The sequence below is a fragment of the Brassica napus genome, chromosome C2 (genome assembly GCF_020379485.1).
Source record: "Brassica napus cultivar Da-Ae chromosome C2, Da-Ae, whole genome shotgun sequence".
In the NCBI taxonomy this organism is placed as follows: Eukaryota; Viridiplantae; Streptophyta; class Magnoliopsida; order Brassicales; family Brassicaceae; genus Brassica; species Brassica napus.
This window is the reverse complement of record NC_063445.1, coordinates 55,289,948-55,314,380: the sequence shown is the minus strand read 5'-3', so window position 1 is coordinate 55,314,380 and position 24,433 is coordinate 55,289,948. Positions and strand designations below refer to the sequence as shown.

The window sequence follows — 24,433 nt, the reverse complement described above, 5'->3', positions numbered from 1 at the left end:
TTAGTTTTAACTTCTCGGAATATATTTATTTATTTTTTGAACCACAGGAGTATACTACTCTTAAGATCTGCTGATCGACATTAATCTCACATTTCTGTAGAATTTATCTAGTTTTAATGGAGTTAGTGCCTTGCAAAGGGTTTTAGGTGCTTAAGGCAAGTTTTAAAAATAAACTTATTTACCGTTTATAATGAAAACAATTTCTAATATGATAAATCACTTTCACCAAATACACAAGTCTAACACTGTAAAAAAATAAGTTTATTACGTAAACATACTATATTATGTCATATAGTAAAAAATACATGAATTCGGAATGTGAGTTAGTCAATTTTCGTGGAAATGTTTTAAAAAAAAAGTATAAAACCATTAGACGTACTAGAAATCATTTTAAATTTTGAGGCTCTAAAGAAAATCATTTTAGGCGAGTTTCTTTTTTAATACATCGTAGGCACGACTTTGTTAATGGAGTCCAATTTTTAGACATGTTTGATGTTTCCAATACTAAATGTGGTAGAGCTTATTCCAAAAAGTCTGAAGTAAATAAACAAAAGTATTAGAGGCCGTGCTAAGTAATTCATGGCTTAGCCCAAACAAACACTAATTCGTATGGGATATATACGGCCTACAGCCCATCATAAGCTCTAACCTAATTTTCTGAAACGTCCTCAGTTCACGATTTTGAGACATATATGCATTCTGCATCCATTTCGATTATTTCGTATACTATTTTTCCTCTAGACTTTTACGTTGATTACATATAGACATGTGCATTTAAAGCTGTGTTTCAGGTAAGATCAGAAGTCATGGCGTATGAATCGTGTCAAGTTCAAAAAAACAATTTATATCAGATTTGTAAAAGCATATATTTTGTTCCAAAAGTTACTCATACTCATTCCAAAGAAAAAAGCAATAACAAATTTTTTGTTTTGTTACCACTTTAATCAGTTTTTCATCACTAAAATCCCACCCCCCCCCCTCCCCAAGTTGAAACGACCTTAATTTGGCACATGAGGTGTAACCTAGAATATATTTTTTTGTCAACTAGATGGAGAGAGTGAATAATCAAGGAAATGGGACGAGTGATGGTGGATGACAATACATGTAGATTGATGCTGGAAGCGTTCAACGATGATCTCTATGGAAGTTGAGCAAGCCCATATCTTCTCTTTAAATACACTAGATCCTTTCTCCGCACAATATATTTAAATTTGTTACATTTATCATTTTTATTTGTATGTAAATTTTATATATTAAATTACATATAATTAGTTGTTAAATTTATTTTTTATATATTTTTAGTTTGAAATAAGTATTTCTATTATTTGTAACACAATTAACTAATAAAATATGAAGAATCAAGTTCGAGATTTTAGAGTTATGTAAAAAAAAAAATTATGTATAGAACATAAATTATCTTATTTTAAGAGATCGGAATCTCATCTCGTATAAATTCACGAAAAGAAAAAGTACTTCAATCTTACTTTAAATATAAAACCCCCTTTTAAAAAAATGTACTTAATAATATTTTTTTACGTGTAATAGTTGAAAAATGACAATTAAATATCGATCTAGAATATTATTTTAATATATCTAATGGTAAAATATTAATTGTAATAAACAAATTTTGAATGTTGTAATATTACATGAATTAGAAGTCTTTAAAAGCTACAATCTATTTTATTAACATAATATATTTCTTATTCATTTATTATTTTGACGTTACAAAATATTGCTTTATTTTTATTTGTATATTAACTTTTTAATAATTTACTTTCTTTTTAAGTAATTTTAAAATTATCAAAAATATAATATATTTAAAATTATTTATTTATATATATCCAAATATGATGTCTTATTTTTATCTCTGTTTGTGTTGAACATATTTAATTTGTAGTTTGTATATTTAATAACACTTTGTTGCGTGCCGTTCTATGGGTTTAATAAATGTGTTGTCATTTTATTTTTTATTACTAATAACATGGTTTTTTAGTGATCAGTGATAATGTATTTTTAACGTTATGTATTATGTTTTATCATTTATTTTCTAACTCTTCATGCTGACATTTTTTAGAATCATTTTAATTAGATAATATGTTTAAAGATGTAAATAAAATTGTGTGTGTTGTAAATCTAGGCTTTTTAGTGTAACTGAACACTATCAATTATGAAAATTATATTATGATTTTTTTTTACTAAATATTTCTTTCCGTGTATATTTTTTTGTTTTATTTTGTATTTTTACAATTTTATTGCCTAATTCTTTTATTGCAGAGAATTGATATTTTCAATTTTTGTTTCATATACTTTAAAAGTCTTTGGTTGATTTTTGTTTGTTTTCTTTCTCCAATTACAATGTACAATTCAACCGTTTTTTTTTATCAAACTACTAATATCATCAGATAGAAAAGCTTAAACTACAAGAATGAAGTGAATATTTGTGCTAGAGAAAACTGATTTAGCCACTAATATAGTGAGATATTATAATATTAGAAGGTATGAAAATTTTTCTCTGTTGTCCTACGCTGAACATAATTAAGTTGTTGTCAATTGATTCTATATTTTTGATAACTGGAAATACATCTATATGTCTTTCTTACATTATCCCTAATTGGTTTACGGTTCGACCATTTCTAATATACTAAGAGTAACATAATATTAAATGTTGATTATCTCCTTCCAGTTAGAAATGCACTGAAATGAAAGAAATTCAAGGTGAGACCACTTTACAGTTTTGTCCTCATATCTATATAGAGTTTGTTTATAGATTACTCTATATGTTTCAAAATGTAATCAGTTTTAATTAAAATATGTAATATTTAAAAGTTATTACTTTAGAAAACTATCATTTAATATATAAATTTAATCAATTACACAGTAATTTACATAATTTAATTGGCCACACAATATCCAATAAATATAAACTTACATTGAAATATAAAAACAATTTATATAGTGAAACAAAAAATACTTTTAAACCATTATATTATAAAACACATAGAATATTCAAATTATATCGAAACATTAGAATAGTAAGAATTAGAAAAGCTGAAATCTCAACGTCGATCATTTACGTCGGCCATGGCTTAAACCATCTTCAATGTATTCCTCTATGTTTTATCTCTAAAATAGAGGAATTTCATAATGGAGATCGATTTGTCTCCGATGTATTTTCCTATTTTCTCTCCTGAAAAAAGAATATTCTTGATATATTCTTTTCTAATTTTACAAATAATATTTTTTTATTTGTGAAAGTTGAAAACCAGCCCAATTTATTTTAGTATTTTATAAAATTATGATATTATTTACACTAAATATTTCTTTTCAAACTATTATGTAAATAAAAAATATAATTATATTTATATAAATAATATATTTCACTAAAAAAATATTTTCGGTTATAATTGTTTAAATAAAAAGTTAAATGTAAAAACAAATAGAGGAGGTGACATGGCAAAAATATAGTTTCTCATTGGCCGATTATTTTCGCCTAGGTGGACACTCTATCTAATATAGCATAGCCAAAATACATTTTAAAAAATGCTTGAATGTTCCAAATAATGAACTTATTAAAATATCTACATTAATAAAATATTAAATTGTAATAAATTATGAGTTATTCAAGTTCATGAGTTCAATGTCAAATATTAAAATTTAGATTTTGTGTAAGTAGAGTGAACCATTAGCATGGTAAAATAACTGAAACTAATTTTCATATGTAGCTATACATTTTATCCAAAAATATATATGTAGTTTTGTACTTGCAATAGTAGTCAGAAGAAACTTACAAAAACGGAAGTTGTTGTTGAGAGCTTAAGCAGAATTCTATATTCTTTGATTATTGTGTTTTTATCCTTGATCCAACTCTCAAGTGAATGTTACTGGTTAAAGTAATTTCTGACAACTTAAACATGTCAAGAATCATACACACTGGTCATTTCTTATTGGGTAATTTCATGAGAAAATGCCAAAAAGGTCAATATGCCTATCACATTAGCATCATAGTATATTTCCTTATTCCGTTTTCTAACTATCTAGAATGGAAAACAATACTTTTTTGCTGAATAGTAGCTAAAAAAAACCTTATATAGGCTGAATAAGCTGAAGGTTATTTGCCATGTACTTATGCCAAGTTATCAAGAAAAATATGTGAAACTTTGGTAGATAAACCACAAACTATTAAAAGAAGGTCGTATATAATTCTGCAGAATATGTTTATTTGCTATGTTTAGAAGAGCGAATCTTGTATGTAATTACTATTACTGAATTGTCATTTCCTAAAGACAACATTTGAATACTTCCCAAAACTCTAAGACTGATAATTTCTTTGTTAGCCAAGTGAAACCCATTCTAGTTGCAGATTTCTAGCATAAGAGAAATTCAAGTACATTTATAGGAGGAAACACATAAAAGAAAAAAAAAATTACATGAATGATGAATCCAGACAAACCAAACAACAGTACTTGTCGTTGAACAAACAATACTTTTCTTCTAAACTCCAAGTCTCGTACAATTGCATACAGAAAAAAAATCATAAGAAAAACGCTATACAAAGTTTCAAAATTTTCTAGTACTCTTTTCTTTCTGTAAACATCAAAGATGTCTCCACCTCGAGCTTGTACAACATGTTTTTTGGTTGCATGGAAGTAACAGCAATCCTCTTCGTCCACCAGCTCAAAATTCAGATTATACTTTGACACTGAATTTGTTGTTTTGATTCTTATGCGATGGCATCAGATAGTATGGTGCCTTTTAAATGACCAAGATGGTCACTAAACTGAGCAGTACCTTCTGATTTTAGAGCAGAGGCTTCCCAGTTAACACATCGGGTAAACTGTAGATCTCTGGGGATTCAGGGTGACTTTCACCGCAAGAAACAAAGTCGTGAACTTCGTTTCCATTGAACTGCACACTATTTCCTTCTCCAATTGCCTTTCCTTCATCAAAACCCTCTGTCCAACCGCCTCTTCTAACAACCCAAAAGAAGAATAAATATTAGTCAAGAGCACATAACCACAAGTGTCATCTGGATCCAGGTTCATCAAACATTTTACTGCTTGCTGAGCAAGCTCAACTTTTCCTGCAAGCACAAAGAAAAGAACTCCATATAATAGTGTCTTCTTCCACCATTATGGTCGTTATTACTCTCTTCTTGAAACTCTTTACTTTTTGGACCCCAACACAATGGTTTTGTGATACCTGAGCTTGATTCTTTAAATTCTCAGCTTTTCTCTCTGCTTCTCCAAGCTTTGACTGTGCTTGATTACCAACTAATGCTAGCTTAATCAAATCAAATATGGCCGTTAAATACGCAACAATATCTATTTTGTTGGCAGTGACTATGACTTGATCCACACCAAAAGCCATAAGAACCCGTGTATGCTCCTTGTCTGCCCTTTCAAATTATCTAAGCCAGCTTCAAAAGCACCAATAGTTGCATCTATGACCACAATCACAGCAAGTTCGGAACCATGAGTTAGGTAAAATATTGAACTCCTAAAAGTACACCACCACAGTTCTGTTGAAAGAGTGTTCAATTTATTTTTAAAATATGACCGAATAAGTGAAAATCAAAGCAACAAAATGTTTGATGAGGGCTTACGGGGCAATGAGAAAATGGACTACAACTCGAGTTGTTGCGGTGACGTTGTTGAGAGCAGAGCCTTGGACAGACTGTATGTGGCCTACAACATCTACAAATAAATAAACTGGTTTGAAATGGTAACAACAACAACCAAAGCTCTCTTGTGCAAAAAAATAAGCTTCTTAATTCCCAAGAACCTATGCATCCACGCTAGCCTTAGCACCAGTTGCAATATTCCATGGATAAAACTACAATTCAGACCCAAAAGAAACAAAGGAAGAAAAAAATAGATGAACTCCAAGCATTTAGATGGGACTTACTTCTCTCTCAGGCTTGGGAACACAACATTTGACTAAGCATCATTTGTTATGGTCCTCAGCTTCCCTATACATATGTTCCAGTCAGAGAATATATTAGTTCCAGAATGGGGAATCAAATCAATTTCCTTTCAACTAATAGACACACACACTTTTTAGCATCTTCTGGTTCTCTGTCTTGATCTGGATTCTACATTGATGAATGCCATGGATCCCCTTCTAATTAGGTTAGTTCAAGATGAGGCAAAAATATTTTAAAATAAAAAATTTCCCAATTGAAAAAGATAAAACCGGCATAAGTGAAGGTTACGAAAAAATATAGTGCCATGTCGAGCCATGAGCTCTTGCTTTCTGCTATGTCTAGTAGCTTCTGTTTAGGGATCATCCTACACAGAAGAAATATAAGAGACATATTAATAAAACATCAAATTGCAAACATCGTATTTTCAAATAAAACCCAGCCATTGTTACCATGTTTCCATGTCAGGATCTATGCGGCAGAAGGATCCACTGTTGATTGCTCCGGTAATCCATGACGCTAGCGCTGGGGGGATCTGGCCGATATTGACAGTGTATACTTCTAGATCTAGAAAATGGAAAGGCTTGGTTCAGATTTAGACTGCAACTATTGATTTCAATATTCACTATACCTTTGGCGGGTGGATTTGTAGCCGGAGCTTTTACCAGCTCCTTCACTACCTTTTGAACATGGCTTCCTAAGTTCACATGAACTGGAATCAAAATCACCAGAACTCCACTTGTACGACGTCGTAGTAGCTTAACTAAACAACCAACACAAACATCCCTCTGTCTTTAGAAAGGACTCTTAGAAACTGGTACGTGAAAAAATACATCAAAAATATCTTCAAATATTATGGAAACGACTATACCATTATAAACATACACAAAAGGAGCCAGAAGGAATATGGAGCCGCTGTGAAAAGAAATTGAATTTGTCAGGAAATAGAGAGAAAGCAGTTGAAACAAAAAGATGAAACAGATAAATCCAAGGAAACATATGATTGGCTCTTCATAATCCTTTGAACTTATGTATTCGACATGGATGGCTGAGGACGTTTAAATTCTCTTTCAAGCTTCAGTAAAGAATAAAAACTCTAACATGGTGTGAGATTGTTGAAATACAATGCAAGAGGAGACTTACCGGAGGATTGAACTGATTTCATGGCCACCGATCCAAGTTGTTGAATATGATTCCATGAAAGCTTTGACGACGGGTTTATATAGGAGCAAGAGAGGAAGGTGGAAGGATTTAACTTTTTATTTAAACAATTATAACCGAAAATATTTTTGAATTGGGTTTATGGGCCAACTACTTCAATTTACGGATCAAGAAAAAAAGCAGTCTAGCACCGGTGTGATGTGGACAAATAAACTCATCCCATTGGCTGATTTTAATGGCTGACGTGGATGGTCTCCCTGATGTTCATATAACCCTTTTAGTATAGGTTAGATTTGTTTTAATTTAGTAGAATTCGTGTTTCTAGTCTGGTCTAGTTTAACAATTAACTCATATATAAGTCGTAATTATTCGGTGTTATTAAGTTTTATCATGTTAATGACGTGGTGACAATGTTTCTACTGACATTAAAACGGCCCAACTCCAAAATGAGATGAAAAAGAAACAAAACACAGTTAGAGCATGATCAATAGAATATGTTTTTTAGCGGAATATAATAAACCGTCTTTTCACTTTTAACTAAAAATATCAGGCTCTTAGGACTAAGGTGTTCTTTGTATAAATAGAAACGGCACTATCAAAAGTCAGCGGTGGTTCCATAATAATCGAAATAGTTTTATAACGTTGATTTAATGTATTTTAAATTTAAAAAAATGTTAGGAGATTGTGGCCTCCACCACCATCACCATTGAATCTCAATTTATAGTAACCCTAGTTTCTTTCCAAGTAGATTCGTTTCCTTGATATATACGTTATCTTTCTCTTCCTTCAAAATATATATTTGTTTGGTCTTCCCTTTGATCTATATTTTCTTGAGGTTATGGCAACGACGTCAACCACGACAAAAGCAAAACTGGACAAAACAAGATCTCTCGGTTGTAAACCAGAGCAACCTTCATCGGTGTCATCAGAAGATGGGTCTGATCAGAAACCGGAGAAGCCATTGCCAAACTATCTGAAACCAACAATCAGTTCAAGACCAGTCAAGTTCTTAAAGAAGAACAACAATAGTCTTGAGGACAACAACCAGAAGCTTCTACGTAGAAGATCTTTGGTCGACCTCCATCTTCTTTGACTTCTCCTTCTACTTCTTCTCCACGTATCCAAAAAAACCCTACACGTCTCTCCTTCTCCAAGAGAGAAACCTGCCCAGCTCTACGCTCTTCTTCTTTCCATGGAAGCAGATGTTTTCCAAGAGGAGGTACTATTGTGAAATCACCGCATGTGGCTCCAAAGAAGAGCGGGTTGAGCAGTAGTAGTACTTCTTTGAAGAGCAAAAAGGAAGGTCATGAAGATGTTACAGCAAAGAAAGCACCTGAGAAAGAGATTGCTTTAGATACTTCTTCTTTGTCGTCTACTCAGGAAGATGAAGAGAAGACTCTCAAGGTTGAGAGTGATGTACAAGTTGGTGATGATATAGAACAAGACGAAGACGAAGAGGAAAATATAGAGGTGCATGTAGCGGTTGTGCATGATTATGAATCCGGTGAAGAGAATAACTTTGATGGACCAACATTGGCTACTTCCCCCGTTGGGGAAGAGATTGTTGTTGCCAAAGCAGAAGAAGAAAGATTAATGAATGAAGATGACTCAGAAGAGAAAGAACAACAGAACAACGGTGAACTCTATGAAGAGGTTAAAAAGAAGATTGATGAAGATGATACTTCAGAGAAGGTTGATATCAATACAAGTTTGAAAGAAGTTGAGAGTGTCCAAGAGACCACGGAAGAACAAGAAGAAGTGAAAGAAGAAAACGAAGTGAACAAAGAGGACAAGGAAAAGGTTGAAGAAGAGGAGAATGAGAAAGTTAAATTAAAGAAGAAAAATCAGGAGAAGGAAACAAGAGCGAAGTAGTGATAGGTAAGAAAGAATCTTCATGAGACTATAACGATGTAATAGCAAGTAAGATTCAAGAGAACTCTAGGAAGAACTAAGTTTTGGCTCTTGCTGGAGCTTTTCAAACAGTCATTGACTATGAAACTGCTGCATCTAAGTGATCTCTATAACACAACAACAAGAAATTTAACCAACAGTGTTATCTTTAGCTTCGAGTTCGATGTTAATTTTTCTTTCTATCTAACTATCATATGCCATTGTAATAGTTTTTAACTCGTGAATTGTATTCTTTTCGAGTGAACAAAGATACACGCACTTAATTAGTCATATGTTTGAATGGATTGGTGTATATATGCAATGACTTGAAGAATAACTAGCTACTTTTAACTCCAAGAAATTCTATTATGAAGCAAAACTTAATGGTTTAATGGACATCTGGATGTGAAGCTGATAGTTTGGAGCACTAATTTTTTGGATGCAAGTGTTATTTTAAAGCGTCTATGAATATACAGGCTTAAAGGAAGAACGATGATTAATAATTTCATGTATTTAGTTTACATCCACTAGAAAAGCTTTGGTTGTGGGTCAATTAAACTACACGTGGGAGAAGGGTCATCATAGAGTGTTAATGTGGGATCATGATTTAGTCGAGGGGTGGGAACTTTATCCGATATCCGAAGCCGTACCCGAACCCGATCCGAAAAACCCGAACCAAAATCCGAACCGAAGTAGCAAAATATCCGAACATGTATTGAATTAGGAGAGATTGAATATCCGAACGGGTAATATCCGAACCCGAATGGATATCCGAAGACAACCGAATATGTATAATTAACCATATATTTATAGTTTACATCTCTCATTTTATATAAAATATTAGGGTCGGTCCGCGCTACGCGCTGAATATGCTTTATATGTGATGTATATATCTATGGAATTGTATGTTATTTTTCTGTGTGTTCTATAAGCTTTTGCAAGAGAAATGTATTATACCGTTTTTGGTTTTTAAGAACTTTGGTGTGTAAAGGGATTATGTATGTTAATTAAAATTAATTATGTATGATTTTGATGTTTCTTGTCTATATTAAGTAGGTTGTGGCGTATAACCTATTATATTGGGTGTATACGATGTTGGTGGTGCTTTCTAGTTATTTTGTGATAATTTTGAATACATAATTGGTTGGTAATTGTTTTTTTTTTTGCTATATTTGGAAATTGTTTATATTATAAATTCACACTTAAATGTAGAGTTATAAAATTCCATTTCAAATATTTCAATTCGTTTAATGTTGTTGTCCAGTTGTAAAGAAGATACCCTCCATGCATAACTAATTCATGACTTTTATAGCTTAGTTATATGTGTTTACTATTACTATTATGTAAACAATTTGGTTTTATTAATTATTTTCAATTAGTTTCTTAATTTTTACAGTTTTAATTTAATTTTTTGCTGTTTTATTAAATGAATAATATTATTATTAATGTTTTTTGTTCAATTTTGCTGATTTTTATATTTTAAATAAGGTTATATTTTATAGAACCAAAAATACCTAAAAACAATAAAGATGATGAAGATATATATATTATAATACTTTCTTTAATTTACATTTAAGCTTTTAGTAATATTTTAAAATTTAGCTGGTTTCTTTAGAAATATGATGTCACGATAATATTCAAATTCTTTTAATTAAAAGATTAACTATTCTGAATTATGAAGCCTCAGTTCAAAAAAAAAACTATTCTGGATTATGTAAATAAATTATTTGTAAATTCCAAGTCAAATTTTATTGTATGTTAACATATTTTGATGATCGTAGGAGCATTCGGTTCTGTCTTGACAACTGTGCAGCGTTTTCTGTATGAGTAACATATCGTCAATGAGGATAAAGATAAGTGTTGGTACAGAGTTTTAAAAATGGTTGATAATATGTTTTTTAAAGTTAGATTAGCTGTACAAACCTGAGATGGAGTCATCAGCAACGTTCGTAGCGTTAGGTGACTCAGTGCTTACGACCAGACGACTAAGGTTGCTTGTACTCGGCTCCCCGGTGTCAGTTCGAGCTCTTTCTTTTGATGTTTTCTTCACCATAAAGAGGTTTTTTTTGTGATTGTAGGTTGAGATTTCAGAGAATTGTCGAAAGATATAGGGAATTAGCAGAGGCTATAAAATGAATTAACTCGACGGGTACATACTAATTCTTAGGAAATGATCAATATATTGGATTTAGATGGAGCTGGTACTAACTATCATTCAAAACGTTTGCTTATTGTTTGGATTCTAGATTAAGGGTAAGTCGGTTATACGAAGATGATGGTGAAACACTTGTTTCCTACAGACAAATAGTTGGGACCAATAGTCGCCCGTCTTAATATATAGTGAGTTACATATACATCAATTTTGGAAACTGAGACATATTTTATAAAGAGAGTCTGAACCAAACATAGATTACCCAAAAGAAGAGGGAAACATAAATGAACTTGTTCAAAAACAAAGGAAAAAAAACCTAAACATTATTCAAAGAAGAAATACTCATGTCAAATCTATCATTATTTTTAGGGAAAATCGCATTTTTAACCTTCAAAATGACACTTTCTAGCACTTTAAATCTCCAACCTTTTTCACTAGCACTTCAATACCTCAACCCTCAAAACTTATCATATTAAACCTTGAAGTCGTTTCCCGCGCTTAAGCCTCCAGGCGATTTGACGGTAATGTTCACGCCGTCATCCTCACTAAAAACGTGTGTCGTTTTTTTAATTAAAAAACACCAGATACGTTTTTTTATCTTTTTTATCTGTTCTAAATCGAATTGGGGATCTAGGGTTTACTCAAAATCAAAATCAAAAGGAGAAAGCTCGATAATTGGCGACGAGCAAGAGATTCGAACAGAGTAAATCGTCTCAATTGAATATTTGTTAAGCATCTTAGTATAGCAAGTTGTTTCTGGGCTTTGTTTTTCACTTCGTAAATCATGTATATGTGTAGATCGCGATAATTGTCTGAGTTAGAATTGGTTTCACTTCGTGAATCATGTATATCAAGTTGTGTAGAAGCTCTTTTACATGTTTATATCAGATAATGGTGTTGTATATGTGTAGATGGCACACATTTCAAGTTCATCAAACGTTGTGTACAAAAACGAAAAAGGTGTGGTTTGCAATTGTAACTGCTTAGCAAACGTTGTTCAAGCTTGGACTGATGACAATCCCGGGAGGAGGGAGGAGGTTCTATAGCTGCGAAAAACGCAAGACTGGAGATGAATATGATTGTTGTAACTTTTTTCAGTGGTATGATGTTGAGAAGCCTCATGGATGGCAGCGTGATGCATTGATTGGTGCTAGAAATGTTAATCGCCAACAAAGAGAGGAGATTAAGAGTCTGAGGAACAAGATAAGAGCACTTAGGGAAAACATGGGACCAAATTCAACAGATTTGAAGGAAAAAACTGAAGCATGTGACGCATGTGAAGGGCTCAAAAGGGAGGTGCTGATACTAAACGAGAGGAGCAGAGTGTATCGCAATGTTCTCATAACGTCATCAGTTGGATTCACTGTTGTTCTTGGTGTTTTCATTGGTGTGTTGAAGTGGTAGAAGGTTATTCAAAGTTGTTTGATGATTTTATGACTATGTTATGACTATGTAAGCTAGTTGATGTTATGACTATTTATGCTTGTTTGAAGGTGTTAAGACTAAGATGATTATTATGTTTCAATGTTATATTTTTGTCATATAAAGTAAAAAAACATCAAGATCATAAACCCAAACCAAACAAACTACATTAAGTCATGTCATGAGAACAGCAAAAGACAAATTTTAAGTCATGAGAACAACAAAAGACAAATTCCAAGTCATGTGAACAACAAAAGTCATTGACACAAAAAAAGACAGATTCCGAGAAGGCACATAAACAACATCAAGATCATACATAGATTTAATCACTCTTGTGGAGGAGGTTGTGGGTTTAGGTCGGACCTATCATAAACTCGATCTCCAAGCACCTCAAAAGGTCGATTTGTGAATGGACTCCATAATGTCCCAACACCATGAGGAATATTAGTTGTCTTCCTTACCTTCAAAGGAGGTCCTCTTGGAGCTTTCTTGGCATGAGGCTTTGGATCAGAGGATGAAACTGATGGCTGTGGAGCAGTAGAGTGAGTTGGTATCTGAGAGGATGATTCAGCAGCTTGAACAGGTTGAGAAGAGCTTGTTCTTTTTCTTCTTGTTGAAGGAGGCTTAGGCGGACCCTGAATCAAAAATAATATGTTAACATAGATGCATTGTGTATAAATTAAAGAGTATACGAGTCACTTACCACTGTATGTATACGAGGTCGTCCACGTTTGTTCTTTGGACCCTCATAAACCACTTGTTCATTTTTGCAACCACTTTTAATGTGACCCATCTGAAGGCAACAGCTACATTTGGGCACACGTCCGTGTCTTGTCGATTTTCCAGCGTTTTCAAGGTCTTCAAATGGCTCTTTTCTCCTCTCTCTCTTGTTCTTGGTCTACCTCTTGACTTCCTTAACTCTGGTATTCCTATTGATGGTTTTCCTAGCCTCTTCCACAAGTTTTCACCATTGACGGGCTTGATGTTCTCGTTGTATGTTTTCTTCATCTTATGGGTGTAGTAATACTCGGATGTATACTTCACAGGGTCTTCTTGATTATCATCAAACACACAGACAGCATGTTTGCAAGGTATACCAGTAAGATCCCATCGCCTGCAAGCACACTGATGTGTTGCCAAATTCACTGTGTAACCATTATCACACTCATTAACCTCATACAAACTTGAGCTGCTTCGTAGTGTTAAACAATATTTCTTGGCAATCCTTGCTTTCTCCAATAAAGCAAGTGTGATTGGTGTAACAATAGTATCCCACTTATCTGCCATAAACCACCACCTTGAATTCCTCTTCATAGCTTGTCTCCGAATGTCCTCCAACATAGTTATCACGGGTTTCGCCCTTGCCATCTTTATGGTTCTGTTGAAGCTCTCAGATAAGTTATTATGCACGTCAGGACAGTGTGAATCAACTCTGAAATATGCTCTACACCACCTCTTAGGGTCCGTCTTGAGTAACTCTTGGTGTGCTACAACATTATATGCCTCTAATAGATTCAACTTCTCTTCATACTCTCCTTCAGTGTAGCTGTAAGCAACTCCCCAAAACAAAGATTTAAACTCTGATCTCGCAAACCCAAGCTTCTTCCAATTCGCATAAATATGTCTAGCACACATGCGGTGTTCTGCATCAGGGAGTTCCAACTGTATGGCATGAACAAGACCTTTTTTTTTATCCGAAATGATGGTCAGATCCTTGCCATTCCCCAAGTCGAGATCCATCTTTAGCTTCTTCACAAACCAGCCCCAAGTGTCTTTGTTTTCCCCTCTTACAACTGCCCAAGCAATGGGAAACATTCTGTTATCAGCGTCTCTACCAACTGCTGCAAGCAAATCTCCATTTAAATCCCACTTTAAGAAGCATCCATCAAGACCTATTACAGGTCTACAACAACTCTTCCATGATTCACGTAATTCCTTGAAGCAAATATAAAAGCAGTCAAACATCTGAACACCGTTAGCCTCTCTTGTGCATAATTCAGTGCTTATACCACCATTTGATCTATGTAACTCTGCTTCATAATCCCATAACTTGCCAAATTGCGTTGTCTGTGCTTCAAGGATTGTACCCAAGGCTATGTGTCTTCCTCTATAACACTTACCTATAGGCACCACGATATCATATCTTTCCTTTATAGCATCTTTAATCGCTGATGTCGGGAGGTTGACATTCCTTCGCAACTCTTCTCTAAACAAACCAGCAATCACGCCTTGCTTCAACATGGAGATTCGACTTGATTTACCATGATTGTGTTTCATGTGACACACTTTCACCATCCACCTATTAATAGGCTTCTCTACTGAGCAATATACCCGAAATTTACATTTCTCATTGGAACAAACAACCGCAATCCTCCAAGATTCTGACTTCGCCATCTTCACATCATACTGTGTATTCATAGAATACTTTAACAGTTGATCCTTGAACTCTAACCCACTGTTGAACTTCTGAAATAGCCATATGTAAGGTGGCTTCTCATAATCTCCATGGTATTTGTCCTTCTCTTTGACTTTCCCTTTCCCTCTTCTCTCTCTATTCCATCCTTCCCATTCATCCTCTGAATCTACGGGCGTATCAGGATATTCAACATCTACAGGAGCCCTTTCATCTTCACTGTCATCATCCTTTTCTTCCTCATTTATGCCTTCTCCGTATGCTTCTTTATCTGGTATTGCTTTCATACCTTCATCAAATATAGACTTAAACCTGCTGTCGCTACCACCATCTGCTGCATCAACAACAAGCTCATCACCCACATCATCATTTTCATTCTGATTCTCACCAGTGGCAGCTTCGTTTCCAGTCATAATCTCAGCCGGAATATCTTGAATAGTCGGATTTTCATCCTTTGATTCTTCAGGCTCATCGTCTTCCTTTGGTCTGTCAACATCTTCATCTTCATCACTACACGAACGCTCGTCTTGTTTGGTGTTTGGTATGTGTTCCACAAACACTTCAACAACATCTACTCCTAGCTTCCCCGCAGAACGAAGTATACGCATCTCCTCATCCAAGTAATCATATGCATATCTCAGGTCTTTCATCTCCTCTTTCTCGAACTTGAACCAAAGCAGTCCAATTGGTGCTCGTATCAGTGAATCTTCCTTGCAAAACAGACTGAACCTCTCCCATGTGATCTCGTCAATCTTCCACTCCACATTTTTGGTGCCCGTTTCACCAACATACACATATCCTTCACCATCCTTCTTCATTGAACCTCCAAAATGAATCTTTAACTTCATTTCTGTTGCTTCCCTGTAATCAATTGCTTAAACTTTAGACAATTTCGAGAGACAAAACGAATGTAAAACTCGAAAATTTTGAAAGAATAGATCAAATCGATGACTTGCGGACCCTTACCCCATATTTGCTTTGATTCACGAAATTTCCTATCACTTAATCGAGCTTTCTCCTTCTGATTTTGATTTTGAGTAAACCCTAGATCCCCAATTCGATTTAGAGCAGATAAAAAAGATAAAAAAAACGTATCTGGTGTTTTTTTAATTAAAAAAACGACACACGTTTTTAGTGAGGATGACGGCGTGAACATTACCGTCAAATCGCCTGGAGGCTTAAGCGCGGGAAACGACTTCAATGTTTAATATGATAAGTTTTGAGGGTTGAGGTATTGAAGTGCTAGTGAAAAAGGTTGGAGGTTTAAAGTGCTAGAAAGTGTCACTTTGAAGGTTAAAAATGCGATTTTCCCATTATTTTTATCTATGACTTGAGTGCTTTCTTGACCATCTTAGAACATCCTTGCTGGAGACTTAGTTGTGTTGACACCACTTGGACCTGCTCCTGTATTTGGTGCTGCCTTAGCAGGTACTGAGTTGGCACCAGACATATCATCTTCATAGACTCTCATGTTATGCAGTTTCGTCATTACCCCGTCAAAACACACAAATAGACTCTACAACAGTATCATCAGCAATGACCATTTCCACACCGTAGCTATAAGACAGTGAACGTTTATAAAAAGTTAAGACCTACACGTGGTACCAAAATGAATGTAAACAACATACTACGGAATTATACATACCGAAGGACACCAACAGCATTAGTATTGTTGCAGTGAAAACATGTAAAGGCTGAGACAGTGCATTGAAGCTTCCTGGTACAGTTGGAGCAAGAAACGTAGCACAACCCTTTGTCTATCTTGATGCCGGTGATCATGCCGATACAGATAAAATAAATATCCTACATTATTGGAATATCAAAATCACATACAGAGTGCTGAAAATGGAAATTATAGTATGTTAAAGCTAGTTGTACTACCTGAGCTCTTCTTCATTCTTGTCACCGAATTCATTGAGCTCAGCTATAGTCAGAGGCTCGACCTTGGCATAGCCCCTCAGCAGTGGAGCTGCTGATGCATGCTCAGTGTCGCTATAGAACAGCCTACATAAATGGACAGTAACCCGACAGGTTTAGTGTTTAATAAGTTATATAACATAGTCAATGTGAAGCGTACATTTAATAATCAACAAAGTTCTTACTTGTAAAAATATCTTTCCCCAACATTAGTCTCCTTGTTGAAATAGATGTGTGTCCATGATGTGGCATTGAGAAACAAACGACCTGAAAAGTGAAGATGTGGTGAGGGTGTTAAGTAGCATATATACGATAGCAGACCGTTAAAATATAAAGAATAAGTAAATAACTCCCACAATTTTTGGATGAATGCTGGTTGCAACAACCGCTCGTGGATCACCACGTACGGCCTCAAGCTTGGTGTGAAACTTAATAGATTGTGAGTCGAATAAACTCAACGTCACGGAAACATCACTGATACTGGAAAACATGTATCAAAGTGCTTAATATATACTATTACAAAAAAAAGAGTAAGAAATCAGATATGCAAAGTTGAAGGGTTTAATCTGAAATAGTAAAATACTTATCCATTTTAATGGTTGCCATCATCCGGTTCTTGTCTTGGGGTGGGTCACTCACAGTAATTTTAACCGCAGTTAGCTCACAAACAATATGTGTGTGATAATGAATATTAAATATTTTATCTTGCTATATAGATGAACAGATTATAGGAAGAATACTTGGGAGTTGAGTGTGAGTTGGCAGGACCAAGCATCTCGTGTGATTACGTAACCTGGAACATTCTTCAGGTGTGGGTGAAGCCGGTTCGGTTATTTCATCCAAAGAGTTAGCATCACTGAATCTAATCAACAGGGAGGAGTAGGAAATCCGGAAGTTATGATTACCCGCTTTGAGATAAGGCATGTAAGTTGCTAGCCTATTAACATTCACAGTGGCCAGCACGAGGGTCGCCTGAAACACATTAAGAAAGGAAGCATAATCAACAAACAATTTATATATTAATATGAACATGAGTTAAGAACACTTTCAACATGAGTTTAGTTTAAGAACAATATGAACATGATTTAAAAACAGACTGGTCTTAATTAAAATGAAAGTTTAAGAACACTATTAACATGAGTTTACGAACAGAAACACCTAAAAAATATCTAAATTCAAAACCTTGATAATGTTGAGATTACACGCCAGAGTAACCTAACCTAACGATGAACATGAATTCAAGAACAATATGAACATGAGTTTTTAAAGAAATAACTTTGAATCCAGTAAGAGCATATACACGCCCATCAGCTCCCGACGTGGTTGAAGAACATCGCCTGACTTCAAATCGAAAAAAGGATCGATGTTCAGAAGAGTTGATCATCCATCGATTCAGATGGGGATGAATCAATTAGGAGAAAAAGTTTTCGTTACTCTGAAGAGAAGACAGAACGCCAGATCGAAGATTCACAGAGCGAGTCTTAACGTGGATTGAAGACATCGAAACTCTATAGTTGTATCAGAGATCGAAGAAGAAGACTCTTGGTTTTTTTTAGTCAAAAAGAATCTTCATTTAATTGTCGAAGAAGAACAGAGAACCCTAAAAATCTTGCTGCAAGTCTAGCTGTCTTTGGGTTGAATCACGGTAGTTAAAATAAGGCCCACTAAATCATAAGAAACGCATAACGGAAACGCACCAGCCCACACCTTACATGAAACGGTGAGTTTTTACCAACAGGACAGGTGTCGCGTTTTCAGACTCCGAGTTTATGACATGGAATCCCATGTGGCATGACTAAGAGGAGAGAAAACTCTCTTTTATATATATAGATTTATATTGATACTACATATACTATAAGTTCATATGATATACATAGAATTACGGAGAAAATGATTTGCTACTCACTTAAAATGCATATCAAACTTTTTATTTCAAGAATTAACAAAAAGTTGCATCCAAAATTTAAAAACAATAACCAAATTAATGTCTTTTTAGTTTCAAAATGTTATGTCCAAATCTATTAACCATTCAATCTATTAAAAATAAGAAATTAGTTAAGTGAAAGTTATATTTTTAAATACAAGAAATTTGAGAAGTGAAAAATTTAATTTTTTTTTCAAAATCTAAATATCCGAACCCGATCCGAAATAACCGAACCCGAACTAAAAATACCCAAACCCGACCCGAAGTACATAAATACCCGAACGGATTCTGTACCTCTATACCTCTATACCCGACCCGAACGGGTACCCGAACGCCCACCCCTAATTTAGTCGTTCATTAGTATTGTAATTTTTGGACATAAAGTGTTTTTGTTTGTTCTTACTAATTAATACTTCCTCCGTTTTTTAATATAAGTCGTTTTAGAATTATGCACATAGATTAAGAAATCATTAATTTTTTATATTTTCTAAACAAAAACATCATTAATTATTTACATAACCACAAATCAACCAATAATAAAATAAAAGATATATTATCATTGGTCATATAACATTAAGTGTTAATAAATTTTACCTAGAAAACCGAAAACCGAAAACGTCATATAATTTGGAACATAAAAAGTTCTCTAAAACGATTTATATTAGAAAACGGAGGGAGTATTCGGTTTTAGTTTTGATTTTTTATAGTTTATTATTTTTCAATATAAACATTTGTATTCTATTAGTAATTATATTTTTGATCAACAACAAGCATTTTTTGAATTTCAATCCGGATAATAATATTTCAAATACTAACAAGTAACACGAATCATACGATACATGTGATGGTCAAGCAACTGTTATCAATCTCTATAAAAAAAATACCAAGTTCAAAGTGGCTTTAGAAAATATGATTATAAACCTTTCATTAAAGAATAAATAAGTAGCCTAATAGTAATAATTACCATATGCTACTCAACCTGCTTTTCAATATCTTACACAGATCAATGTATGACTTCGAATGATACAAGTTTGTGGTGGCTTTCCAATGAGGAAGTTTGTCCCACGCACATGAGAGTTCCCGTTAACTTTAACACAACAAACACAAATGGCACGACACAAATTTAGTACTACCTTTGTTCCTGAAAGTAAGATTTTCTAAAGTTTTCACGCTTATTAAGAATTCAATAAATGTTTATAATTTAATTTCTCTTTTAATTTATACACTTTCCAATAACTTTTCACCAATCAAATTTAATCAATTCAAATATTTTCATTTAATGTTTCTTAAAATATAAAAAAATAGCTTAAACATATAAAAAATCTATTTTTGTGGAACAAATAAAAATCTTAAAACATCTTACTTTCAGAGAAACGGAGGGAGTAAAATTTAGTACTATGTGTTCGTAGGAGTCCGTATAGCCTCTTCTTTCTTTGTTCCAACAGTTGTCGGAAAATGAGATATAATAAGCAATCGCTGTTGTAACAATGAAGAACAAAAAGAAGAGGGTGCACGTCTTGTATCAGCAACAAACATTTACTTTCCTAGCCCTCAGCAATTACATAATTAGAAAGTTGTTGTCTTTTTATTTATTTAAGACTGAAGATAATGTTTTTGTCGGATCTATAATTCTACATCGTATAGAAAAGTCTTAATTGCAGGTAAAAGTTTTTGAATTTATATCATCCTAAAATTTATTAAAAACTAATCCATCTCTTTCATTATAAGTGTCGTTCTAGATTTCGGCACACGGATTAAGAAAACAATTAATTTTGTACATTTCCTATAAAAAACATTATTACCTATACATCTAACCATATTTCAACCAATAGAAAAATAAATTTTGCATAAAATTAATAAATTTTGCATTGAAAATAAAAAACGACACTTATTTTGTAACAAAAAAAATTCTCTAAAACGAAACTTAATATGAAACGGAGGGAGTAATTGTTATAGATTGCTTTTATGTGTTTCTAAGCCCCTTTAAACTCCAAAAAATTTAGAAACAAAGAGAACCAGACTTCCCCAGTAAAAATACTTCAAACAGTTTTTATGTAAGAAATTTGATCTCAAACAACCAAGAAACTATCCAAATAAAATGGGTAAAAATTTGAACTCAAACAACTAAAATCAACGGGCAAAAACGAAGCTAAGATTTCCCTGAATTAGAAACGTACCAAAAACATCCAAAACATACGAAGAGAATTAGACAATGATATGAATATCTACAGAGAGTTTTCTAGGCCGATGTTGAAATAGGCATTAACCACTAAATGTTAAAAGGAAATGGACAACTCGAGATTCCCACTCTAGTTTAGAAGATTACCTGAATACCACAACAAAGAGCGAAACAAACTTTGGAAGCAGAGGAGACCCAATGAGAATCACTAGGACAAGATAAAATGGTCGCATGACAACACAACTGAGCATCGAACCAATCCAGAATCAGGAAACACTGAAGAAAAACAAGAACTGAAAGGAATGAGAAGACACTCCCAAAATCATTTATTACCGTACTAAATAGCTACATTGTACTGTCACAACAGTCCCCAGTACATCTAATCTAGCACTCGATGCAAAATATTGACTAGTCCTTTTTATAATAAAATAAAAATAAATATGGGAGAATCGATAATGTGGAGATGAAAAAAGGACAAGAAAACAGCTAAGCGGAAAGAAAGGAGCACGCACTAATTAATTTCCTCCAGTCGACATAATTTATAATTAATTTCCCGAATTAATAATAAAAAGATAAGATTAATTCGCTCCACCAAATAAAAATTATATTAAAAAACTATGAACAAAGAAAAAATCTTTGAATTATTGATCACTCATCATCTTCTTCTTCTTCTTCCTGCAGATCTGACAGAGCAAAACAACTCATAGACTTCAATGCTCTGTTCTTGAACGATGGTCTCCTTGCAAGAACATCTCCTCCTCGCTCTTCATCACTCAGATCTCCATCGTCTCCTTCCTCATCATCGTTGTCTTCATGAACAGGCAAAAGAGGCATAGACTTAGGGTTCTGCCATGAGTAGAACGACTTTCTCGCCAGCTTGTTGTAGATCTGTAACCTTCTTTTCTTATTCAATGGATTCTCTTGCTTCGGTACTTCTTTCACACTCCCGATCTCCCCTAAGTTACCAAACGATTTTGATTTACCTTTGTAGTGACTCGATAAACCTCTTCTTGATTTAAAATCAAGAACTCTAATTAGTTTCTTTTTTTGTTTCAAGAAGATAACATTTAAAAAATGAAAATGAACTTACTTGCTTGGGAGAGAATCTTCTAGAGATCTCATTGAAGCCAACCCTAGCTCCTCATCGTTGTCTTCTTCGCTTTCTTCATCTTCCTCGCTGTCTCCCGGAGTTCCGATCGATGATGAACTCTCCGACGAGTAATCCACCGTCCGTCCTGACCAGATTCCGCTTCCGACACGACTTAAACCGGCTCCTTCTTCGTTTGTCATATCACCGGAAGAGGAGAAGGAGGAAGCCTTCTCCGTCGTTGGCAGATCGCTTCCGTGTTCAGACAACTCGATTGAGAAAGTTGGTCCTCCTCCTGCCATCACCGTATCTTCAGATCACCAGATCAGGGATTTCTTACCGGTTTGGTCGGATATCACGGTTTGAAGATCTTGGCTTCTGAGGTTCTGTCTCATAAACTTCTTGGTCCGATCCTCAAATCAAATCATAGTCGTAGAATAGTATGAATAGCAATGGCAGAAGAGAGAGAAAGGATAAGGTTTTTATTTACTTAAAATTTTAGTCGAAGGAAGTAGGTAAAGACGATAACTCTATAAATATATAGTCTTATAAGATTGTCGAAAAAAAAAAGTCTTGTAAGATTATATTATATATACAAGTAGATTAATGCCTCTTGGTCCAAGTCATTTTGTCGTTTTGGAAAAAAATGGTTCGACTGAGAGAAATCGAAGTCCTCCTCCTCATTTTGTCATCTGGGCGTTTTTACCCCAAATTAAAATTTCTGAATCGAAAAGCTGAAATTTAATCGAACTGTTATAAAAAAATATCCAAAGTGATTTAAGAGCTTAGTACTTTAAAATGCGAGTACAATCCAATCCGAACCAAAACCTGTAATAAAATTTGAAAATATCCAAAATTAGTTAGACATATTAATATCTAGGGTATTCGCACTAGATGACTACAAATATAACCTAAACTAGCTTTTGATCCGCGCGCCCGCGCGGATTTGTTCATCGTAATTATATTTTCTTTTTAGTTTTTGACAATGCCATAACTTAATTGTTTATGTTCTTGTTACATATTCATATGTTATTAAGTTTTTGACATTGATGTGTCTTGTTCAATATGTTTAGCTTCCATCATAAACTACAAAATTGTGTTTTTCTTTTATTTGTTTTTATTTGTTTTATTTGGTAAAGTAAACATTAAAGTGTAAAATATTAGAGTTTAGGTATACTTGTGGATTTTATTTAATTATATTATAAATATTTTAACGTAAAGTTGAATATAAAATTCAGATTTGATATTAAGATTTTTAAAATAAATACATTATTTAGATAGAAACATAAATACATAAATAAAATAATGAAAGCAACTTACCAAAAAAGCATTCAAAATAAGTACTCGAACTTAATTTGACAGAAACATAAATAAAATTCATTTTATATTTGAATGTTATTTAGTAAACTAATAAATTATTAATTTTATTGTTAATGATCGTGATTTGGGTTCATCCCGTTAAGATACACGTAATTTTAAAAAAAATTATTATTAAGTAAAATAATAAATTATTAATTTTATTATTAAGTGACGTCAATTTATTTTAGTTGGTTTAGAAAAAGTTAAAACAAACATTACTTTTTATTATAGATCAAATATAGTTGGATAGGTTATATTTTTGTTTGAGAAAACACGACTTTAATATTTTTAATAACTAAGTTAATGTTCTATTTCTATAATTAAATAATTTATAGTCGAATTAGAATATTTAAAAATCAACTCATAGATGATAAGTTGTATGTCTTTGATCTGAATGTGAATGTAGTAGGTGATGTAGTAAATAGAGTATATGATCATTTTGGTGAGATATTCACGGTATACAACAAAATCTAAACGTAATTATAGAATAGGAATATAGTAAATGATAGTAATATTTAGTTAATCACGGTATTATTTTTGAACACGTAATGGTACGTTTGTGAACCTTCAATGGTTCCTTTGAAATAATTTAATCAGTGTTGAAAAAATCAATTTAATTTTACAAATATTCTAAAGATTTTGCGATGAATTTATCCTACTAAATCGTGATTAGCAAGCATATCTTTTTTTTTATTAATGCGATAGCTTTAACTTAGGAGCTTATTATGCTAAGTTAGTAATCACTCAATGATTTTAGGAATAGTTAGCTGATCTCTTTACATAAATCGTTACAAAATCTATAATAATTGATTTTTGTCTGAAAACTAAAAATTAAAATATATTTTGAATCCTGTTTTTTAAAAATTAATATATACTAAACCGAATGGGTTGTGTTTTCAAAAAACCCGAATGGTTTCAAAATTGATTCTAATTCATGTAATATATGTAAACCGGTTTAGTGGTTCACAACAATTATATTACTAAAGTAATGGAATAGTCTTGGTTCGAA

General features: G+C 33.4%; 1 protein-coding gene and 2 pseudogenes across 13 annotated transcripts; 2 read left to right on the top strand and 1 right to left on the bottom strand.

The window, feature by feature from the left end:
- The first annotated feature begins 7,416 nt into the window (after nt 1–7,416).
- LOC125581987 lies at nt 7,417–10,405 on the top strand (annotated as a pseudogene).
- A 1,629-nt stretch (nt 10,406–12,034) lies between these two features.
- On the top strand, nt 12,035–12,527 carry LOC106393515 (annotated as a pseudogene).
- Nucleotides 12,528–12,690: 163 nt separating this feature from the next.
- BNAC02G41020D (protein OXIDATIVE STRESS 3 LIKE 2) lies at nt 12,691–22,656 on the bottom strand. Of its 13 annotated transcripts, none has more exons than XM_048748335.1 (12): nt 22,069–22,189; nt 21,126–21,254; nt 20,163–20,275; nt 17,781–17,847; nt 17,459–17,678; nt 17,232–17,355; nt 17,061–17,142; nt 16,840–16,962; nt 16,604–16,761; nt 15,925–16,515; nt 13,249–15,819; nt 12,691–13,180 (listed from the first exon to the last, which is right to left on the bottom strand). In XM_048748335.1, exons 10-12 carry the CDS (start codon nt 15,927–15,929, stop codon nt 13,009–13,011), a joined length of 2,748 nt encoding a protein of 915 aa, XP_048604292.1. In that variant the 5' UTR covers nt 15,930–16,515; nt 16,604–16,761; nt 16,840–16,962; nt 17,061–17,142; nt 17,232–17,355; nt 17,459–17,678; nt 17,781–17,847; nt 20,163–20,275; nt 21,126–21,254; nt 22,069–22,189; the 3' UTR covers nt 12,691–13,008. The 13 variants fall into 13 exon arrangements, with proteins under 13 accessions (XP_048604292.1, XP_048604296.1, XP_048604291.1 ...); XM_048748339.1 differs by having other exon boundaries at nt 17,616–17,678; XM_048748334.1 differs by having other exon boundaries at nt 17,459–17,847.
- Nucleotides 22,657–24,433: the final 1,777 nt, after the last annotated feature.